The sequence below is a fragment of the Hemiscyllium ocellatum genome, chromosome X (assembly GCF_020745735.1).
Source record: "Hemiscyllium ocellatum isolate sHemOce1 chromosome X, sHemOce1.pat.X.cur, whole genome shotgun sequence".
Lineage (NCBI taxonomy): Eukaryota > Metazoa > Chordata > Chondrichthyes > Orectolobiformes > Hemiscylliidae > Hemiscyllium > Hemiscyllium ocellatum.
The window spans coordinates 22,781,464-22,802,828 of NC_083453.1; the positions used below are offsets into that span (position 1 = coordinate 22,781,464).

At 39.5% G+C, this 21,365-nt stretch overlaps 1 protein-coding gene across 3 annotated transcripts in view; it reads left to right on the forward strand.

Annotated features, from left to right (window-relative positions):
* Nucleotides 1-21,365, forward strand: part of pan2 (poly(A) specific ribonuclease subunit PAN2) — an 83,969-nt gene that overhangs the window by 45,100 nt on the left and 17,504 nt on the right. For all 3 annotated transcript variants that reach the window (XM_060820967.1, XM_060820965.1, XM_060820966.1), the window contains exons 14-20: nt 2,269-2,375; nt 5,862-5,960; nt 9,257-9,330; nt 11,966-12,107; nt 15,159-15,296; nt 18,126-18,185; nt 19,270-19,360. In XM_060820967.1, the coding sequence (XP_060676950.1) occupies nt 2,269-2,375; nt 5,862-5,960; nt 9,257-9,330; nt 11,966-12,107; nt 15,159-15,296; nt 18,126-18,185; nt 19,270-19,360 (711 nt within the window). The remainder of the gene's footprint in view (nt 1-2,268; nt 2,376-5,861; nt 5,961-9,256; nt 9,331-11,965; nt 12,108-15,158; nt 15,297-18,125; nt 18,186-19,269; nt 19,361-21,365) is intronic.

The following is a 21,365-nucleotide window of genomic DNA, read 5'->3' on the forward strand; positions in this document are numbered from 1 at the left end:
AGCATGTTGCACTCTGCTGCACTCTCTTTACAGCCACAAAGTTTGTTTACTGTAACAGGACATACACTTACAAGCTTATTCCCATTGAGTTCATTCTGAGTTCAAATCATAGAATAGTACAACTCAGTGGTCATTTGGCTCACATAGCCCCTACAAGGTCAATTTTCTCAATAGGTTAGTAACTACTTGTAAGATTTCCAGGGTCTCTTTAAAGTCAAAATGTATTAACAGTAAAGTACTTGTATTATTCTTTGTACTTTGTTCAAGGGTGATACAAATTTTACAGATATGGTAAACCCTGAAGTGTAGCTGTCTCAAAATTACTTACTATCTGTAATATTTTGAAAAGTCTTGTTTGCACGTCTGTCATCTTGTCGTATTTATAAATTCATGTGCCTATATTTACAATGAAAGCTCTGCATAAAAGCTTAACATACAGTGATTACACTTTCCTACCTGTGCCCACATTTTAATGCCTCAGTTCAGAGTCTCCAAGCTTTTCAGCTTATACTGTGGAGAAAATCCAAAGAACCAACAGACTGTCGCATTTCCAAATTGCCACTGCTTTGCCATTAAGCTACATAGAATGAGAAATCAAAGTATTATATAGAAATGATAATTATTATTTTAGGATGCGAGCTAAATTACACCTGTGCTTCCTGATCCAATTATCTCTCCACCTGAAGGTTGTCTTCTCATGACCACGTTATGGGAGAGTTTCTAATAATATGGTGGAAATTTCCTATTAGTCACTGGCTTTTTATAATGCTTGTTGTTGTTTTTATTTTTTGATTTAACTTGCATTAAATTAGAATCAAAGAACTGCAGAGCATCTAAATCAGAGGCAAGGATAGTAGCCAGAAAACCATTGGAGAAATTATGAAGGGCGAGAGCATAAGTTTGAGTTTGGTTTTGAGTTAGTAACCTGAATTAGTAATTAACTTGTACATACTTCTGTAGTTGTGGTGATTTCTTTTAAACAGTTTTTGAGGTCTGCCTAAAGAGTGTGGTGCTGGAAAAGCGCAGCTGGTCAGGCAGCATCTGAGGAGCAGGAGAGTCGATGTTTCGAGCATAAGCTCTTCATTTCAAAATGCCAACTTCTCCTGCTCCTCGGATGCTGCCTGACCAGCTGTGCTTTTCCAGCACCACACTCTTCTTCAACTCTGACCTCCAGCATCTGCAGTCCTCACTGTCTCCTTTTAGAGTGAATAGGTTTATATGCACCACTAATGGATTTTGTTTTGTTTACAATGTTTCGTGATGCAACAAGCTAGATAAAATGACCGTGCAATTTTTTAGAAACAGCTGGAACTTTTTCATAATGTGGTGCCCATAGCTTAGAGAGAGAGACTTTTGGTTTCACTTTTGAATTTTGAGCAGTCCTGTCAAATCCTTGGACTAGACTGTGTAGATTAGTGCCCCTGAAGAGAGAAGAATATATAGTGAGCTAGTTACATTACAGTGATGAGTAAGTGCTAGTCCCAGACCAGAAGGGTTGTAATAAAATCCTATAATCTCAGGCATATAGTACTTTCCACCAAGGTGCTAGATACAGGGATTCTGGTGTGAGTATTGTACTCGTGATACTTTGGGTACTGGACCAGAGGTAAATTTTGGGTACTGTACAAAAGCCATTTTTTTTTCTTTTCAAATTATAAAAGGAATGTTTTGCAATTATACTTTTATTATGTGTTTAAAACAGCTTTGATTTTGTATTATAAGTAGATGGTTTGGTTTATTCTATTTTATCTTTTGTTAATCAACTTTTTTTGTTGTTGAAACATGATTTGCAGCATTGCGTGTTTATGTTTCAGTGAGAGACCTCTTTGTTAATGCTAAAACAAATCAAAATATGATTTATCAAGCCAGGTTCTTGTCTGGGGTCTGACTTGTCTGGTAATAACATCAGCTTGGGATCATAACACGTGTGTAGATAACCAATATTGAATGACTAGTTGGAAGAATCTACCAATGATCAGTTTAAAAAGCACCAATCAAATCACTCAGTTTGAAATAGAAGTTATTCCTATGTTTTCCCACTTCCTAAAAATTCAAATATCAGAAATAAGATTTTGAACAAGATGGAAACAGAAAATTATCTGTTGTAAACAAAAAAAGCAAAATTTACAATGAGCAGGAGTTGATATTGTGAGAGGAGAAATATCTGCTTTGTCTGTACTATTAATTCAGAGCTGCTTGAAAAATTACAAATTGATTGACCTCAATCTTTTTACTGAATAAATCCATAAAATGCATTTTTGACTTTAGACAAAAGTATTCGACAGTATGAGTTTGCTGAAGTACTGAAGAGAAGTATTTGTCTTGAACAGAACACCCAGGCCTGGTGTGAAAACTGTGAGAAATACCAACCTACGGTTAGTATATTTGTATTTAATTCTTTTAATAGGAAGCTAAATACAGGGGCGTTAAAAGTAGCAAGGCAAATAGGTGTTGTAAACAAATTATTTCATTGTATTCAAATGTATATGAAGGGAAGTTTTATGGTGTGTAGTTGATTTGAAATAAAACTAATGAGAAAGTGTACATCTGGACTGCGTCTGAAAGCATTTAACTTGTAGTGTACAACATTTGGACTGAGGGAAATTTGCAGCTCGTGAAGTCTCGGTTTATTCACCAGGAGTTGCGTAGTAAATGAAAATTATACCATGACCTGATGTAATGTATGATGTGAAAGGAATACTGGACCAAATTGGAAGAGAGTAACTTGAACAGAACAGGACATGGTTTAAAAACATCAAAGAAACTTTGAGGGGTTTGTCCAGTTACTTTTAGAATATATGGTGCTGGAAAAGCACAGCCGGTCAGGCAGCAACCAAGGAGCAGGAAAGTCGACGTTTCAAGTGTAAGTTCTTATTCAGGAATGTGAAGAGCATTAGCTCGAAATGTCAACTCTCTTCCTTGGATGCTGCCTGACGGGCTGTGCTTTTCCAACACCACGCCTTTTGACTCTGATCTCCAGCATCTGCAGCCCTCACTTTCTCCTAGTATCATCACAATGGGCGTGTAATCCCTCTCCACATCCATACCCCCTCAGATGGTCTAAGGGCTGTCCACTTCTTCCTGGGAAGAAGGCCTGAATCATCCCCATCTACCACCACTCTTATCTGCCTGGCTGAACTCATCCTCACTTTGGGACTCTCCTTTAACTCCTCATTTTCTTCATGTCAAAGGTGTGGACGTTTGTATCTGCATGGGCCCCAGTAATGCCTGTCTCTCTTGTGGGGTACATGGAACATTGATTATTTCAGTCCTACTCTGGTCCCTCCTCCCAGCTCTTCCTGGTACACTGATGACATCATTGGGTACTGCTTCCCTTTCTCATTCCTAAATGGAAAGATTTATCAATTTCACTTCCAGTTTCCATCCTGCTCTCACCTCCACCTAGTCCATATCTGACTGCTCCCTTCCCTTCCTTGACATCTCTGTTTCCGTTTCTGGGGATGGGTTGGCCGCCAAGTTATCTGGACTAGACATCCTCCTGCCCTGCTTCCTCTGAGAACTCTATCCCGTTCTCCCAATTTCTCCATCTCTATTGTATCTGTTCTGACGATGCCACTTTCTACAGAGATCCTCAGAAATGTCCACCTTTTTCATTATCTGAGGATTCCTTGCTACTTTGGTTGACAGGTCTACACATCTCCCACACTTCTGTTCTCATCCCTTCCCTTCCCTTCCCTCCCACAATAATGATATGAACCCCTGGTCCTCGCTTACTACCCCACCAGCCTCCTCATAAAGGATTGTAAGCTTCATTTCTGTCTCATCTCATGAGATGCCATGACCGGACACACATTCCCTTTCCTTCCTTCATCAGCTTTCCACACGGACTGTTCCCTTTGGGACAATCCGATTCACTCCTCCCTGTTCCCAACATCTCCTCACCCACCCCACAGTACCTTCCCATGTAATCACAAAGGTGTAATAGTTGCCCATTTACCTCCCCTCTTCTTGGTCCCACACATACCTTCCAGGATTTGCCTGTACTTCACATTCAATTTAGTTCACTGTATTCTCTGTTCACAGTGTAGTCTGAAAATGTGTTGCTGGTTAAAGCACAGCAGGTTAGGCAGCATCCAAGGAATAGGAAATTCGACGTTTCGGGCATAAGCCCTTCATCAGGAAAGGCTTATGCCCAAAACGTCGATTCTCCTGCTCTCTGATGCTGCCTGGCCTGCTGCTTATGCCCGAAACGTCGAATTTCCTGTTCCTTGGATGCTGCCTAACCTGCTGTGCTTTAACCAGCAACACATTTTCAGCTCTGATCTCCAGCATCTGCAGACCTCATTTTTTACTCCGTGTAGTCTCTCTACATTGGGGAAACGAGACGCAGACTGGGTTACCGCTTTGCAGAACACCTACGTTCTTTCCACAAAAATGACCCTGAGCTTCCAGTTGCCCACCACGTTCCCTGGTTAGTATTTATGTTACAGTCTTGCTGCAGTATTACAAGGAGCCTCCGTGCAAGCTCAAAGAACAACATCTCATTTTCCGTTTGGGAATCTTGTAGCCTCTAGGTCTCAACGTCAAGTTCAATGGCTTCAGAGCCTGAATCTATCTTCGTATGATTTTACCCACCCAATACCTGGTTCTGTTATGACAATTTGTCAGTGTGCTACAAGTCACCCTTCTTGTGTACTCCTAGGTCAGTTATCATATTATATGATTGTATTCAGCAGAGCTCACTCGCTTTCTCTTATTATCACTTATTCAGCTTTATTGTCTGTCCTGGCCTGCTATCCATAATCTCCTTCTTTACCTACTCCTTTCATATCTATCTCTCTTTCCCTGGGTTCCACTCCACCTATCTGCTTGCCTCTTCCGTCCCTGCCACCCTAACTTTGGCTTCAGCATCAATACCACCTTTCCCTACCTGCTAACAGTTCTGACAAAAAGTCAGTGGGTGCAAAATGTTAACTGCATTTTTTTTTCCCATGGATGCTGCCAGATCTGCTGAGTTTCTCCAGAAATTTCTGTTTTTACTTCAAGTTTAGTTTTGTGGATATGTTCTGTTGAAAAATGTGGTGCTGGAGAAAACACAGCAGGCCAGGCAGCATCCGAGAGCAGGAGAATCGACGTTTCGGGCATAAGCCTTTCCTGAAGAAGGGCTTACGCCCGAAACGTCGATTCTCCTGCTCCTCGGATGCTGCTGGCCTGCTGTGTTTTTCCAGCACCACATTTTTTCAACTCGTTGAACTGATTTTCCTGTTCCACTGCTTGCAGTGCAGCTAGTGAAAATGTGTCATTTGGGTTGTATTCCAAGTACAAGAAATGTGGACTTCTTGATAATATAGCTAATGGAAAGATTTTGGTGCATTTAAATTGGATCCCTATTATAGGAATTAAAACAAAGCTATGTATATTCAGCTTTGAGAGGGAATAAAGATTCTGTACTCTTGAAAGTCCGCATTGCTTGATTAATTACTTCAGTTTACAACTTGTCAAGACATCCACTTTTTAAACATTTTATATTTAAATATAAGCAGGAACATTGTAGCCTATCTACAGAAAATAACAATTGGTTCCAAAAATTTATAAAAACAAGCTTGTCTTAATTGCTAGCAATGCTCTGAAGTAACGGGCTATAGTGTATGGTCACATGCTTGGGATGTTTCTGGTCTTTCAACCAAGTCAAAAACTATTGTATACATTTGTGGCATTATCGCAAAGCGTATTGTGCATTGTTACAAGTCAACCTATTGCATTTCCAGAAATACAAACAGTAAATTCTGAAAATATTCAGCAGTTCTGGCAGCACCTGTGGAGAAAATATCCGAGTTTACGTTTAGCTCATCAGAACTGAATGAAAGTTTATGTTGATTGGATATTGTATATTGTTCCAGGTCCAAACCAGGAATATTCGATGCTTACCTGATGTTCTTGTTATTAACTGTGAAGTGAACAGCAGAAAGGAAGCTGAATTCTGGAAATGCCAAGCTGAGGTGTGTAAAGAGGAATTAATTGTTGTCACTTCAAAATATCACACTTTAAACCTGTCCTAAAATCTTTGTGTTTACTTCCTTCTTTTTCAGATTAGGGAGTTGTGTTCTCTCTTTTTAAGGAGTTTCTGAAATTTAACAAAACAAAAGTTGAAAAAGTAGTACAAAAATAATATTCTGCATTTATATAGTACCTTGCTTTATGGTGTCCAAAGTGCTTTACAACCAATGAAATACTTAGTGAAGTGTAGTCACGATTGTAATGTAGTACTTAAGTTGTGCAGACTTTGGTGATGAGGAAAGGGCATGACCAACATTGTCGTCTCTGGTTGAAGAGAATGTCACTACTGGCAAGTTTGGAGCACCTCTTCAGTGGCTAGTGACATTCTAGCAGCTTTCCTGTTAGAATGAAATGTTATGCTATGGTAAATTTCTGAACAAAGGCCAGCACTCTTCCACAAGAAAAGGAAGAAAAGAAGAATGGCTCATTTCTAGGCTACTGTGTTGAATTTCCTACTCGCCAGATTCAAAGCAGTATACTGAATGTCTGTGTCGAGGGAAGGCAAAGGAAAGCTGAGCAAAATAAAGTCATCTTTTTGACATTTCCATCCAAAAGGGCAATAAATCAATAAAATTAATCAATATTGCATGCTCTCGTTGAAAAGTGAGGGAATTTCTTTTAATACTTACGCCATATTGATGACTGGCCCAAAGCAATGAATTATTCATCAATTTAGTTGCTGAAATTTTACTTTGGCTGTTACTTTTTCCCCACATCCCATCCTAAACTTTTATTGACATCAATTCATTAGCTTTGTGTTTAATGAGTCTAACTTGCGACAGTATACCTTAAACAGTCTGTTGCTGCTATCCTGAATCGAAGAATGATAGTTCTGTGAGGTGCTAGGTTCATTTCAGTCGTGGTCATTCACATATATAATACCTGTTCCTGGCATATAGACCTTGTATTATCAGAATGAATTATGTAGTTATCTTGTGATGTTATAAGGACTGGAGATATTTTACATATTTTATAAACAACCTGTTCAGAGATGCTATGACATGCCTTCGGAGCATGTCGGACATGATCCCAAACCTTTTGGCTTAGAGACACCACCACAGCATCACAAGAACCCTGTCCTAGACATACCTTAGAGATGTTTTGAACAGCCTGTTCACAGATGTTACTACCCATCACTGGAGCAGTTGCGACTTGAGCCTGGGACTTCCAGTTCAGAGGTAGGGGCACGACTATTATGGAACAGCCCAACCTGGATATATATTGGATATTTTCTGATCAATCTGTTCAGCAATGTAATAGCATTCCTCTGGGGCAGGTGATACTTGAACCTGGGCCTTCTGAACATATCTTAGATTGTTTTTATCAACATGTTTAGATGAGTTATTACAAGGAGGGAAATGGGCCGGGTGCTGGCAGGTGGGACTAGATTGGGTTGGGATATCTGGTCGGCATGGATGGGTTGGACCGAAGGGTCTGTTTCTTTGTTGTACATCTCTATGACCTGTAAAGCAGGTGGAACTTGAATCTGGGCCCAGAAGCAAGGACACTACCACTGCAGCACAAGACCTCACTTTTTGTAACCAACTGATTTAGATATGTATTACGCATCTCTGGAGCAGGTGGGACTTGAGACCAGGCCTCCTAGCTCAGAGGTAGGGACATTGCCACTGCAATACAAATGTCTTCCCTGAACATTACTTGTTTTAAAAGATGTAACCCAGTTTTTCTAATCAGCCTGTTCAGGGATGTTATTACACACCTCTGGAGCAGGTAGGACTTGAAACTGGGCCTCCTGGTCCAAGGGCTAGCAACTACAACTGCACCACCAAGAGGACCCACCCTGAACACACATTATCTTATAACTTGTGAAATAGGAATAGACATAGACAACACAACCTCTAAAATCTCTTGATCCATTCAGTTAGATCATGGCTAATCTATACGTATTGGTGCAAAATATAAGAAATCCAACAGTGAAATCAGTGGAAATGTCTTCACCATGAGTGTAGTAAGAATGAGGAATTTGCTACCATTGGGAGTGCATTTAAGGGGAACCTAGGCAAGCATATAAACCACCTAGGAATACATAGTTACCATGGTAGATTTAGATGATGGAAGATTTAAGGAAGCTTAAGTGTAGCAAAAGTAGTGGCATAGACTGGTTGTGTTGAATGGCCTGTTTCTGTGCTGTATATGCTATACTATTTCAACTGTCCCAGTATCCAGCATCTTGGGAAGCGAGCTTCGTATTTTTGCTATCTTTTGTGCAATAAAATTCTTCTTTATTTCATGGCTAAACAGCCTGGCTGTATTTGAAGATAATGTCCCCCTTGTTCTAGGTTACTTCAGGAAAGGAAATAATTTATATAAAAGCAAAATACTGCAGATGTTATAAATCTGAAACAAACATGGCAATGCTAGAGAAGCTCAGCAGGTCTGGCAGCATCTGTGCAGAGAGAAACAGTTAACATTTTGAGTACCGTATAGCTCTTCAGTGGAAATAATTTATCTGGGAGTACTTATTGTATCAAATCTCCTTGATTTTAAATGTCTTTATAAGATCATTGCTCAACCTTCTATACTCTAATTATGGATGTATTTTAATCAGCCTGTTCAGAGATGTTATGACATACCTCTGAAGCAGGTAGGACTTCAACCCAGTCCTCCTTGCTCGGAGGTAGAGACACACTCGGTGTGTCGAGTAATTATAAGGTCAGATGAAGTAACTTGGTCTCGTTATTTAACCCTTTGAGCACTAATGTCATTCTATCGATTCTACACCATAACCATTCCCAGTCCAATATATCTTACCTTTCGCAATGAACCTGAGCTGCATTGTATAGATCAGGAAGGTTTTAGACTTGATCTGGTAGGTACTGAATGAATTTGTCGTAGCCAGGTAGCAGTAGAGGTACTAAATTTTATCTCTGCTACCCTAGCTCACAGATACCATTAACTAAGATCCCATTCTGGATCACTAAGCTAAACTACATGTGAATGTCTATCAGGTAAGAATGGGATTGAACTCTACTGGAATGCCCTTCAAGGGTGTCGGTAGGTGGCTGTTGAGTACAAACAGCGTAGGGTTTGGTTAAGATGCTTTCCATGCCTAAGTAACATGCTAACTATAGGGTCATGTGAAAAAATGGCCTATTAAATACAGTACTCCGCACGTGTCAACATTTCAGGAGAGAAAAATATTGATGATGGGTCAGTTTGCGTACAGTTCTTTGCTAATGGCCTAAAGTGTAAGTGATCCTGCTTTGTTTTGTGACAGTATGAATTACACAACAAGATGAGAAAGGAAGATTTGGAAGCAATGAAAATGAAAGAAAATAACCCAACAGAATGGTAGGTTTTTTTTAGTCCATTTTCTTCCAGCATGATTTGATGAACTTGTTTGTGGCTCAGTTCAAATTCTTCTCGTCAGTAATATTAGGAAAACTGTACCTCTGCTCACTTTTTTTGTTCATTCGTGGGCTGTGGTGTGTCACCAGTGAGACCAATATTTGCAGGTAGTTCTTCTATAACACAACAGTTGCATTCTTGTTCAACCTCACATTACAGAAAAATCATGCTTTAGAAACTGCATTTAAAATGTTGGCGATGTAATCGTGTTACAGCCAACACACTTAAAAAGCTTGTGCTTTGGAAACAGTATCCCCAACTTGTCAATTGCGTTAGTGAATTTGCGTTAATGAAATGCACACAACCTGTATTGTCTATCTCTAATTATCCTTGAGAAAGTGGTGGTGAGCTGCTGTCTTGAATACAGTTGAGTAGAAACTACATTGCTATGGGTTTTGAACCTCATTTTTTTTTTCAAAAATATATTTAAAAAGTACATTCCAAAACATTTCAAATTGGACCTCACATTGCAATAATGTTCGTTTTTCTTTCTCCATAGTGTTTTCTTTTACTCTGAGATCCCTCCATACTATTGCAATAGTTATGATATTTACTGTACACGTTCAGTGTCAAGCATACAGCTTGAAAGGTTCAACAAAGTTATTGGCTCCTCAGTCGACTGACTGAATAGCCTGCGATATGGTCTTTTCACACTGTGTCTTTTGACAGTTACCCCCAAAATTTAGTGCATCTCTCAGCACAATCTTGGATCTTGAAAGGTGCCAGTCTGTCCACTCAACATTCTTTGCATTGGAAAAATGATGAGCCTTGGGCAGACCAAAGAACATGTTCAGCCGAGGTAGTGGTCCTCCATCAATAGTTGATGTTTGTCACTGTGTCCCCACCTGGGAATAGCCCATAGAGCATATAGTCCTGCACTCTTGAACTGCTCAAGCCTTGAAAAAAACACTACATCTCCTTCCAGACCTCCTTTGCAAAGGCATGTATCAGAAGGAGGTGATAAACACACTCTTCTGTACCACATTTCCTTCAAGGGTAGCGTGTGGTGGTGTGTGAAGGATCTGATGGGATGTAGAGACAAGATACAGACCAGACTGGGTAAACACAGTGAGCTTCCTTCTCTAAAGAACATAGGTGAACTGGATGGGTTTTTATAATTATCTGGTAATTTCCTGGTCAACAATATTCTAATAGCTTTTTATTCCAGGTATTTTATTTAAGTTCCTGAGCTGCTGTGGTGTGGGATTTCAACTTGTGTCTGGAACACTAGTCCAGACTTCTGGATTACTGGTCGAGTGACCTGACCCATTGCTGTTAACTCCTCAAAGGACTAACTGACAAATATTACCTCCCCTTTGGTCCCTTACCAGCCTGTCACTAATTGTTTTGTTGTTCCCAAAATCTGTCTTGTGATAGAGCTTGTTAGACCTTAAAAATGGATTTGGTCGAAAACTGAACTCTCAGGTTTTCAGAAGTTTCAGTCTAAGTTAAGAAACTTTTAATAAAAAGCTAGTGGTATTGCCATCAAAAGTTCCAGTGAATCATATTTGAAGAACATGGAGCATTGTTTACATAGGATTTATGGCACAGAAACCAGTTATTCTGCCCAGCGAGTCCCTACCAGTGTTTATGTTCCAACTGAGTGTTCTTCAATCTTTTCTCATCTGAATCTACAGTGTAATCGTCTATTCCCTTCTCCCTCATATGCTTGACTATCTTGACCTTAAATGCATCAGTACTATTCTCTTCAACCACTCCCTGTTGGAGTGAGTTCGACATTCTTACCATTCTCCTGTAATTTGTTGCCGTCCTCAACATTGATTATTCTGCTATCAATCTGGTGTCACCTCAAATTTGGAAATTGGATTTTTAATTCCAAAGTCCAAACTGTTAATGCAAACTGTGAACAGCTGTGATCTCAGCACTAAATCTTGTTGAACATCGCTTCCACCTTCGGCTCCTCTGATAACGCAGCTGTATGTGATTTGGTTTTAATTGGCTGGAGATCAGCTGCAACAGCAAATTGTTGTTCGATGTTCTGGTTGTCAGTTTACTCCAAAGAGCACAGTTCCTTTGGAGTAAAACTAGCCAGCAATTCTATACAGAACTGAGACCTATGCACCTTCTGAACAAGACCAGCCACCATCTCTTGGGTTTCCTGTTGTTTCTCCCCATGAACCTCCTATATCAAAGTGAAGTTTAGAGAAAAAACGATGCCAATTTCATTTACAGTCCCACACAAAGTTGTATCAATTTCTGTTTACCAAGTAGGCCATCTTTCTCAAAAGGAAAGAAAAGTTGTTACTTTTCCAACTGTTATTCTATCTGAAACCACACATAACTATGTTATAACTAAAATAACCCATAAGTGCTGTATCTTTATGGTATTTATATCATTTGCAAAACTGATAAAAGACTTTGTCTCAATCCGTGTATTTAGTGCTATATCCCTCATGTTATCTGGGATGATTAATCTTTTTGAATTTTTAAAATTTAATTTCAAGGGGTCTTCTAAAATATCCTAAAACATAAAATAGTAAAAACTGCCCAGTTTCCACCTAACTTAACAAATGGTGATATGACGTTCCATTTGCAAACCAAGACATTTTTTTTCCAGGGAAGCACTTTGTAATGCAGAAGGACTGAGCTTCTATACATCAATTGAGGAACTGAAAAATATATGGATCCCATGTTCTATCAAGATGAAGCTCACTAAAACAAAAGAGCTGGAAGTTACAAACTGGACTGAAAATGAAGGTGTATGTAACTATTTCTAACTTGTGATTCTTTATTTTCAAACCTTAAATGAAGATGAACTCCTGGATGTGTTTTAATTGCTACTTACAGAGTAGCTTGAGTTTAGAAATGGAAATTATGATCCCAGCTACTAGGCAAGTCAGCTCAATATATCATATCTTCATTTTTTTTCTTTTTTATTTAGTTATTTAACATAGTGGTTAGCCACTGAGATATATTCACACAAGGCTACAGATTTTCTTTTAGCATATATATAATATGTGACAGAGAATGATTTCAAACCACACAGCAAAACAACAGTTCAGCTTTTTCTCCTGACACTGTCTGTTGTAGAATCTTGAGAGTCCAGATGATTTATTCCTCCTGATTCAACACTAAGATTCTACTTAACTAATTCTTGATATTTTCCTTGCTTTAGACTGAGGACAATTTACTGAGTCCTTTACAAATTTGCTGTCAGAAACTTTTCACAAATCTGAGAGCCTAAACTTACTTCATTCTAATGACCTGCAAACTTTCCTCATTGAGAAATTTCACAAACTAAACCTTCCTGCTGGCATGATTTTGCTGCCTGAGTTGCCCTGAATTCTCCTCCTTGGAGAGAAAATAAACATTTTTTAAACTCATCAAATGTCTCCTGAATTAAACTGAAAATCTTGCTTTTGAAATGAATTAAAGTTTGCTCATTTTAATTTCTTCTGAACTGAAAGCAAAGCTAATGGCCTTACATCCTTCCTTGTCATAAACCCAACAGTATAAACATCTTTCATTAACATCATGGATGTTTGTTGTTGTCCTCTTTCTGACAAAAATGCTGTATTTAGCCTTTGTTCCTGGTGGACACTGTAACCTTATCTCTGAACTTTTTCTCTAAAAAGAGCTTTCACAGAAGTAGCCAATGCTTACCAGCACCTGTTTTGAAAGCAAAACTTGAAAAATGAAATTCATATCATGAAACTTGCACCTTTCATCACATGGTAAATTATGTGCACATGTTTTTCTGAAGGGGAGGCAGTTAGTATCTTTTCCAAAACATGGGGAAAAACATGAATATTTGAGAGCCACAAAATGGAGTAAGATTGTTTAAACATAAATCTTCTTGGACAGTTATATTTGCAATTCATACCTGGTGATTTTTTTTTCTTAATTATAGATATGTCTGCAGAATGTTTTCTTCTAGTTTTTATAATACTGTACATATGGACAGGAATAGGCCATTTGGCCCCTCAAATCTCTTCTGCCATTCAGTGAGATTGTGGCTGATCTGTGGCATAAACCCATATACTTGCTTTTGGGCCATATCCCTTAATATCTTTGCTTAAGAAAAATTTCTGTCTCAGATTTAAAACTAACAACTGATCTCGCATCAACTGCAGTTTGTGGAAGAAACTTCCAAACTTCTACCATTCTTTGTGTCTAAAAGTGCTTCCGAAGTTCTTTCCTGAATGGTCTGGCCCTAACGTTTGGACATTGCACCCTAGTTCGAGAATCCCCAACAAATGCAAATAGTTTATCTTTATCTACCCTGCCTTTTACTGTTAATATCCTGAAGACTTCAATTAGATCACCCCTTAACCATCTAAATTCCATAGAAAACTGGCTTTATTTGTATTTACTTTCCATTAACTTAACCCATGAAATTCAGGTATCAATTTTGTAAACCTACATTGTACTGCCTCCAAGGCCAATATATCCTTCCTAAGGTGTGGTGCCCAGATCTGCTCTCAGTATTCCAAGCGGGGTCTAACCACGGTTTTGTATAGCTGCAACATAACTTTTGCATCCTTATACTCCAGCCCTCAAGATATAAAGCCCAGTATTTCATTTACTGCCCTTATTATTTTCTGCACCTGTTCTTGGTATTTTAAAGGTCTGTGCACCTGAATTCCAAGTCTCTTTGGACATCACTGTATTTAACTTCATACCATCCAGAACGAACCTTGAGCTATCCTTTTTCAGTCCACAGTGGATAGCCTCACATTTACTTACCCTGAATTCCATCTGCCACAGTTTTGCCCATTTGCCTAGTCTGTCAATATCCCTTTGCAATTTTATGTAATCATCTACACTGTCCACGTTGCTACCTAACTTAATATTGTGATGTGAAGTTGGAAGAGTGAAGCTGTTAGCATTCCTTTGTGGTTATGTTAGTAACTCATTTTGCATAGTCACATTCATAAGTATTGGCTGGATAAATACAGTACTATACTTGTTATAGCTACTCGAGGATGCATTGCCATTTACACAACTCACTTCAAGTCTAACCGGCAGAAACCTGGTATCAGTGTGAACATAACGTGGGCGGCCCTTGTAATATGCTGGAGGATTAAAGTTCACTGTTCTGGACCTATGTTGCTTTCTCTATCATTGCTTGTAAAATCTAATATAGCCAAGCTTCAGTTTAGTTGTAACAGGTTTCAGAAATGTTTTCCATTAATTTTATTTACTGCTACTTGTTGCATCCGGTTTGGAAATATGTTTTCCTGTATTCCATCTCAGAGTTCCTTAAAGGGGTTAGAAGTACCATATGTTTAGTCTCTGGACACCTTAAAAATTATTTGTAATAAAGACGCAGGAAATTAAGACTTTTAATTATAATTGTTCTGTAAGTCTGATTTCCATATTTTAATGCTATTTTTAAATTGTTAAAATCCTCTTGTGAAAGAATAGCTGGACTAGCTGAATAGTATAGATATATTTGATTTGTCATTCAGATCTACATTTCTGCAAACTGAAGTGCTCTGTGTAAATTAGAGAACGAAACCACAGGGCAATGTTGAATAATTGTTTGAGTGTTCTGTGGGAAGGAAGACCTGGAAGAGATCTGGGGCATTACTTTTAAAGATGTGTTAGCCATTGCACATTTCCAACTTTATACTGAAACAGTGCAGTTTTATGTTAATGACATAAATCTATTTTGAAGTAATTGGCATCAAAAAGCAGCTTTCATTGTTTGTATTTTTTTAAAATTCTCAAATTATAACCTGTTTGATATGTCTAAGTCAATGAGCAGCCTGAGGTGGCTTACTATTTACTTTGGTCCTTATATGTAGTTGAACCCTTCAGAAGATGAGGAGAGCACCTACCTATATGATCTGGTGGTAACAGTGGCCCACATTTTAGATCCTCGGACTGGTGGAAATCTTGTAGCCCATATCAAAGTTGGCGAAACGTATCATCAACGAAAGGAGGTATAAGTATGGATCTAATTCCTAAATTAACAGGTCTTGAAACTGTCAGATTTTAGTGTGTCAGTGGTATTATCAGAAGCAAAAAAACTTATTTATTGACCGATATAGTACATCTCATCAGCAAAATTCCATCTGCTTCCCTTTTCAAAATAAATCGTTTAATGAACAGTTGATAATCATGGATTGCCATTAATATAATTGAAAATATACTTTTATAACTCATATATTAATGAAGTATTTGGTATAGTTTGTACTTCAAATTATGCTGAAGGGAATTGCAAGGAAATGTGTTCCAAACACTTGTGATCACCCCAGTCCCAGTCCTGCCTTAAACTTATAACTACCAAAAAATGTAGTCAGTTTCATTTGTATGGATCAGTATCTAAATTTATGATGACTATTTGAAAAAAAATCAGTAAGATTGCCTTCCTTTTCTGCCACGGTTATTTTCATTACCTGATGTTTTCTGCAGCGGTACTGGGAGTGGCTTAGTCTGCTGTAAATAAAGCTGTTGTCTCAACTGCAGCATTATGTTTTATTAGAGGGGAACAATGAGATTTATGCAATGTTAAGAAATGAAATACCAGCAGATTGTCAGTTGACCTTGTTATATCCATGTTAAAATTCTTTCCACAGTCCTTCCAAAACTCTGACCAATGGAAGTGCAATTTTATGATGTGAAATTTCAATAAGCAGAGATGCCAATTTGGCTAATGGCAATTGCCAGTTGTAAAATATGTCAGACTCTTTTCATTTTTAGAAGTCATATGTTGGTAGTTGTCAAGGTTTTCTCTCTGAATCACCCACCACTTTAGATTCCTTTTTTCCTCCTTGGACTCCAGTTTCCATCAAAGCATCATTCAGGGAAGCAGATAAATGCAACTTACCAGCAACATTCATAATAATATTCTTTGAAGTATTCAAAGTTTGTGAGAAGATTTGTAGCTCGGGTGCTCGTTGTTGTGGTTCTGTTCGCCGAGCTGGGAATTTGTGTTGCAGATGTTTTGACCCCTGTCTAGGGGACATCCTCAGTGCTTGGGAGCTTCCTGTGAAGCACTTCTGTGTTGTTTCCTCCAGCATTTATAGTGGTTTGTCTCTGCCGCTTCCAGTTGTCAGTTCCAGCTGTCCACTGCAGTGGCCAGTATATTGGGTCCAGGTCGATGTGTTTGTTGATCGAATCTGTGGATGAGTGCCATGCCTCTAGGAATTCCCTGGCTGTTCTATTTGGCTCGTCCTATAATAGTAGTGTTGTCCCAGTTGAATTCATGTTGCTTGTCATCTGCATGTGTCGCTATTAAGGGTAGCTGGTCGTGTCGTTTCGTAGCTAGTTGGTGTTCATGGATGTGGATCGTTAGCTGTCTTCCTGTTTGTCCTATGTAGCGTTTTGTGCAGTCCTTGCATGGGATTTTGTACACTACGTTGGTTTTGCTCATGCTGGGTATCGGGTCCTTTGTCCTGGTGAGTTGTTGTCTGAGACTGGCTGTTGGTTTGTGTGCTGTTATGAGTCCAGAGGTCATAGTAATTTGGCTGTCAGTTCAGACATGTTCTTGATGTATGGTAATGTGGCTAGTCCTTTGGGTTGTGGCATGTCCTCATTCCATTGTCTTTCTCTTAGGCATCTGTTGATGAAATTGTGGGGTACCCGTTTTTGGTGAATACATTGTATAGGTATTCTTCTTCCTTTTTTTTGCAGTTCTGGTGTGCTGCAGTGTGTTGCGGCCCTTTTGAACAGTGTCTTGATGCAACTTCTTGTGTGTGTGTTGGGGTGGTTGCTTTCATAGTTCAGGACTTGGTCTGTGTGTGTGGCTTTCCTGTATACCTTTGTGGTGAATTCTCTGTACCGTCACGTCTAGAATTGGGAGTTGGTTGTCCTTTTCTTCCTCTCCAGTGAATCTGATTCCTGTGAGTGTGGCGTTGATGATCCGGTGTGTGCAGAACTGCAAAAAGAGGAAGAAGTACACCTCTACAATGTATTCGCCAAAAACGGGTACCCCCGCAATTTCATCAACAGATGCCTAAGGGAAAGACAACGGAATGAGGACATGCCACAACCCAAAGGACTAGCCACGTTACAATACATCAAAAACATTTCTGAACTGACAGCCAGACTGCTGTGACCACTAGGACTCATAACAGCACACAAACCAACAGCCACTCTCAGACAACAACTCACCAGGGCAAAGGACCCGATACCCAGCATGAGCAAAACCAACGTAGTGTACAAAATCCCATGCAAGGACTGCACAAAACACTACATAGGACAAACAGGAAGACAGCTAACGATTCATATCCATGAACACCAACTAGCCACGAAACGACACGAACACTTATCCTTAGTAGCCACACACGCAGATGACAAGCAACATGAATTCGACTGGGACAACACTACTATTATAGGACAAGCCAAACAGAGAACAGCTAGGGAATTCCTAGAGGCATGGCACTCATCCACAGATTCTATCAACAAACACATTGACCTGGACCCAATATACTGGCCACTGCAGCGGACAGCAGAGAAACCACTATAAATGCCGGAGGAAACAACACAGCAGCGCTTCACAGGAGGCTCCCAAGCACTGAGGATGTCCTGTAGACAGGGGACGAAACATCTGCAACACAAATTCCCAGCTTGGCGAACAGAACCACAACATTCTCTGAAGTAATTATATTGTTTTTATTTGAGTACCTGGCACTGTCCTTTGGATTTATAATGGGGGTCCTTGGAAATGGCTATTTACAAAGGTTTCCCCAGTGCAGCAATGTCTGAAAACTGCTACCTTAAGGCAGGATTTATTGTGTTATATCTCATGCAATATTTTTGTGTTTTAGGGCGTCACTCATAAACAGTGGTATCTGTTTAATGACTTTCTCATTGAACCAATTGACAAGGTAATAAATGCTCGTGACTTTATCTTTTCAATTATGTTACTTTGAAACCACGTTGAGGGGGAAGGAAAATGAAAGAATTCTGCTTCCTTCTATTTTAATTCATATACTTTTTGTGATTTTTTTTTTCCCCCAAGTAGACAGCAGGACCTTGACTTACAAACATGAACCAATACATGGAGTATTAACTGCCATTTCTGTTTTTGTGTCATGGGTGTATTAATATTATTTTTCAAGATTCAGCATGTAAACATTTTCTGTACTTCTGAATGCCAATTTTATATTGTTCTACATTGTGTTCCAACTTGTGTACAAATTGACTTGCAAATGGATTCAAGAACAGAAACTGTTCTCAATCTGGGGACTATCTGTACATAACTTATCATGATAAAAGATTTCTTATGTAAAGGCATACACACATACAGATGCACACACTCTCTAGTCGAAGTAAAGTGGTTATGTCAATAGTACTATTAAGTACACTGCAGTCATGAGTGACCCACTGTGGTGCCAAAGTTCCGATTGCTGTTGCTCCAGGGAACTGAGAGTTCAGCTATGAACTTCATCATCAGTGAAAAGACCACTTGCAGAATTTCAGGTGATGTAGAGTAAGTTAGTGGAGGGCAAAAAGATACATTCCCTCAGAACAAAAGTGTATTTATGTTTATCAGCCTCAACTATAACAAAGTGAACAGCCAAGTACAGTACGGTACAGTACATCAGCATCTGAGTGACTTTGTCATACTGATGTAATACAATTTTGTTCTCTGATTCAATGTATAATAAGGTTTCATTGTTAGTGAGCTGATCGGAAGTGGGAAGGATAAGGAGTAAGATCCAAAATGAAGGCTAACAGCTTCTCAGACATGAAGGATCCTTGTTGCACATCACCTAGCAGAAGCTGACAGAGTAATGTTGGCAAGAAGTCTGCTGAATAGCACACCTGACTAACCACTTAGACCAGACTATCAACACATGCCACATGGGAATTGAAAGAGGCTAATTATTTTGAATGGGTGACCAGTGAGAATTCTTTGGAGTATTGTTGAGATTGCAGTTTACTTGAGAGTTGACTTTTTTTTTGCAGTGTGAGGCTGTGCAGTTTGATTTGAGTTGGAAGATCCCCTGTATTCTGTATTACGCTAGAAGAAATTTGAATTCCAAGTATGATTTAACAAGTAGGTAACATTTATTGAATCATAAATTGTTGACTGGAGAAGCATAGCTTGATCTAAAAGAAGCCCAAATCTACTTTCCCTTCCCTCAGCTGCTCCCTCTCTTTTTCTCTGCCCCACACCCCCAGCTCTCCTCGCTCTGCCCTTTTTGGGAAGAAAGGGAGAAAGCTGATAGGGAATTGATTAGCTGGGGGTGAGCGAGAAACAAATTTCATAGCACATGCCCTAAATGAAGGTTCCACGACCAACTTAGTTTTTAAATTGAAGTTACAATGCTTAATATGTATTTTTCATCCATTTCAAAGACCACCAACAGCTGTGGGTAATGCTGTTGCAAAGAAATTCTTCCTCATCTCAGTCTTAAATTGACACCCCTTTATCCTGTGACAATGCACTCTGGTCCTAAACATTTTGACAAGGGGAAATATTCTCTCAGCACTTATCGTGTCAAGCCCCATTCCTATCTATTTTCATGAGATCACCTCTCATTCTTCTAAATTCTACAAGTAGCAGCTTTTGCTCTGTTTTGCGACAGTATATTTAGAACATAGAACATTACAATGCAGTAGTGGCCTTTCAGCCATCGATATCGTGTCAACCTGTGAAGCTAATCTGAAGCCCATCTAACCTACACTATTCCATATCATCCATGTATTTATCTAATGACCATTTAAATGCCCTTGACATTGGCGAATCTACTACTGTTGCAGGCAGGGCATTCCACGCCCTTACTACTCTGAGTAAAGAACCTACCTCTGATATCTGTCCTATATCTATCATCCCTCAATTTAAAGCTATATCCCCTCTTGCTAGCCATCACCATCTGAGGAAAAAGCCTCTCGCTGTCCACCCTATCTAATTCTCTGATCATCTTGTATATCTCTATCAAGTCACCCCTTAACCTGCTTCTCTCGTACGAAAGCAGTCTCGTAAGACCCTCCCTTCATATCGGGTAACATCCTGGTAAATCTCCTTTGCACCCTTTCCAATGTTTCCATGTCCTTTCTATAATGCGGTGACTAAAACTGTACACAATACCCCAAGTGCTGCCGCACCAGAGTTTTGTACAACTGCAGCATGACCTCATGGCTCCGAAACTCAATTCCTCTACCAATAAAAGCCAACACATCATATGCCGCCTTAACAACCCTCTTGACCTGGGTGGCAATTTTCAGGGACGTATGCACATGAGCACCGAGATCTCTCTGCTCATCCACACTGCCAAGAATCTTACCATTAGCCCAGTACTCTGCATTCCAGTACGCTTTCCAAAGTGAATCACCTCTCACTCCTCTGCATTAAACTCCATTTGCCACCTCTCAGCCCAGCTTTGCAACTTACCAATGTCCCTCTGAAACCTGCAGCATCCTTACAGACTGTCCACAACATCCACTGACTTCAGTGTCATCCGCAAATTTACTAACCCATTCTTCTATGCCCTCATCTAGGTCATTTATAAAAATGACAAACAGCAGTGGTCCCAAACCAGATCCTTGTGGTATAGATGAACATTTCCCATCAACCATCACCCTCTGTCTTCTTTCAGCTAGCCAATTTCTGATCCAAACCGTTAAATTGCCCTCAATCCCGTACCTCCATATTTTGTGCAATAGCCTACCATGGGGAACCTTATCAAACACTTGACTGAAATCCATATGCATCGCATCAAACTCTTTACCCTCATCCACTTGTTTGGTCACCTTCTCAAAGAACTCACTAAGGTTCGTGAGACTCGACCTACCCTTTACAAAACCATGTTGACTATCCCTAATCAAATTATTCCTTTTTAGATTATTATAAATCCTATCTCTTATAACACTTTCCAACACTTTAGCCACAACTCAAGTAAGGCTCAGTGGTCTATAATTACCAGGGTTGTCTCTACTTCCTTCCTTGAACAAGGGGACAGCATTTGCTAACCTCCAGTCTTCTGGCACTGTTCCTGTAGACAATGATGACATAAAGATCAAAGCCAAAGGCTCTGCAATCTCCTCCCTAGCTTCCCAGA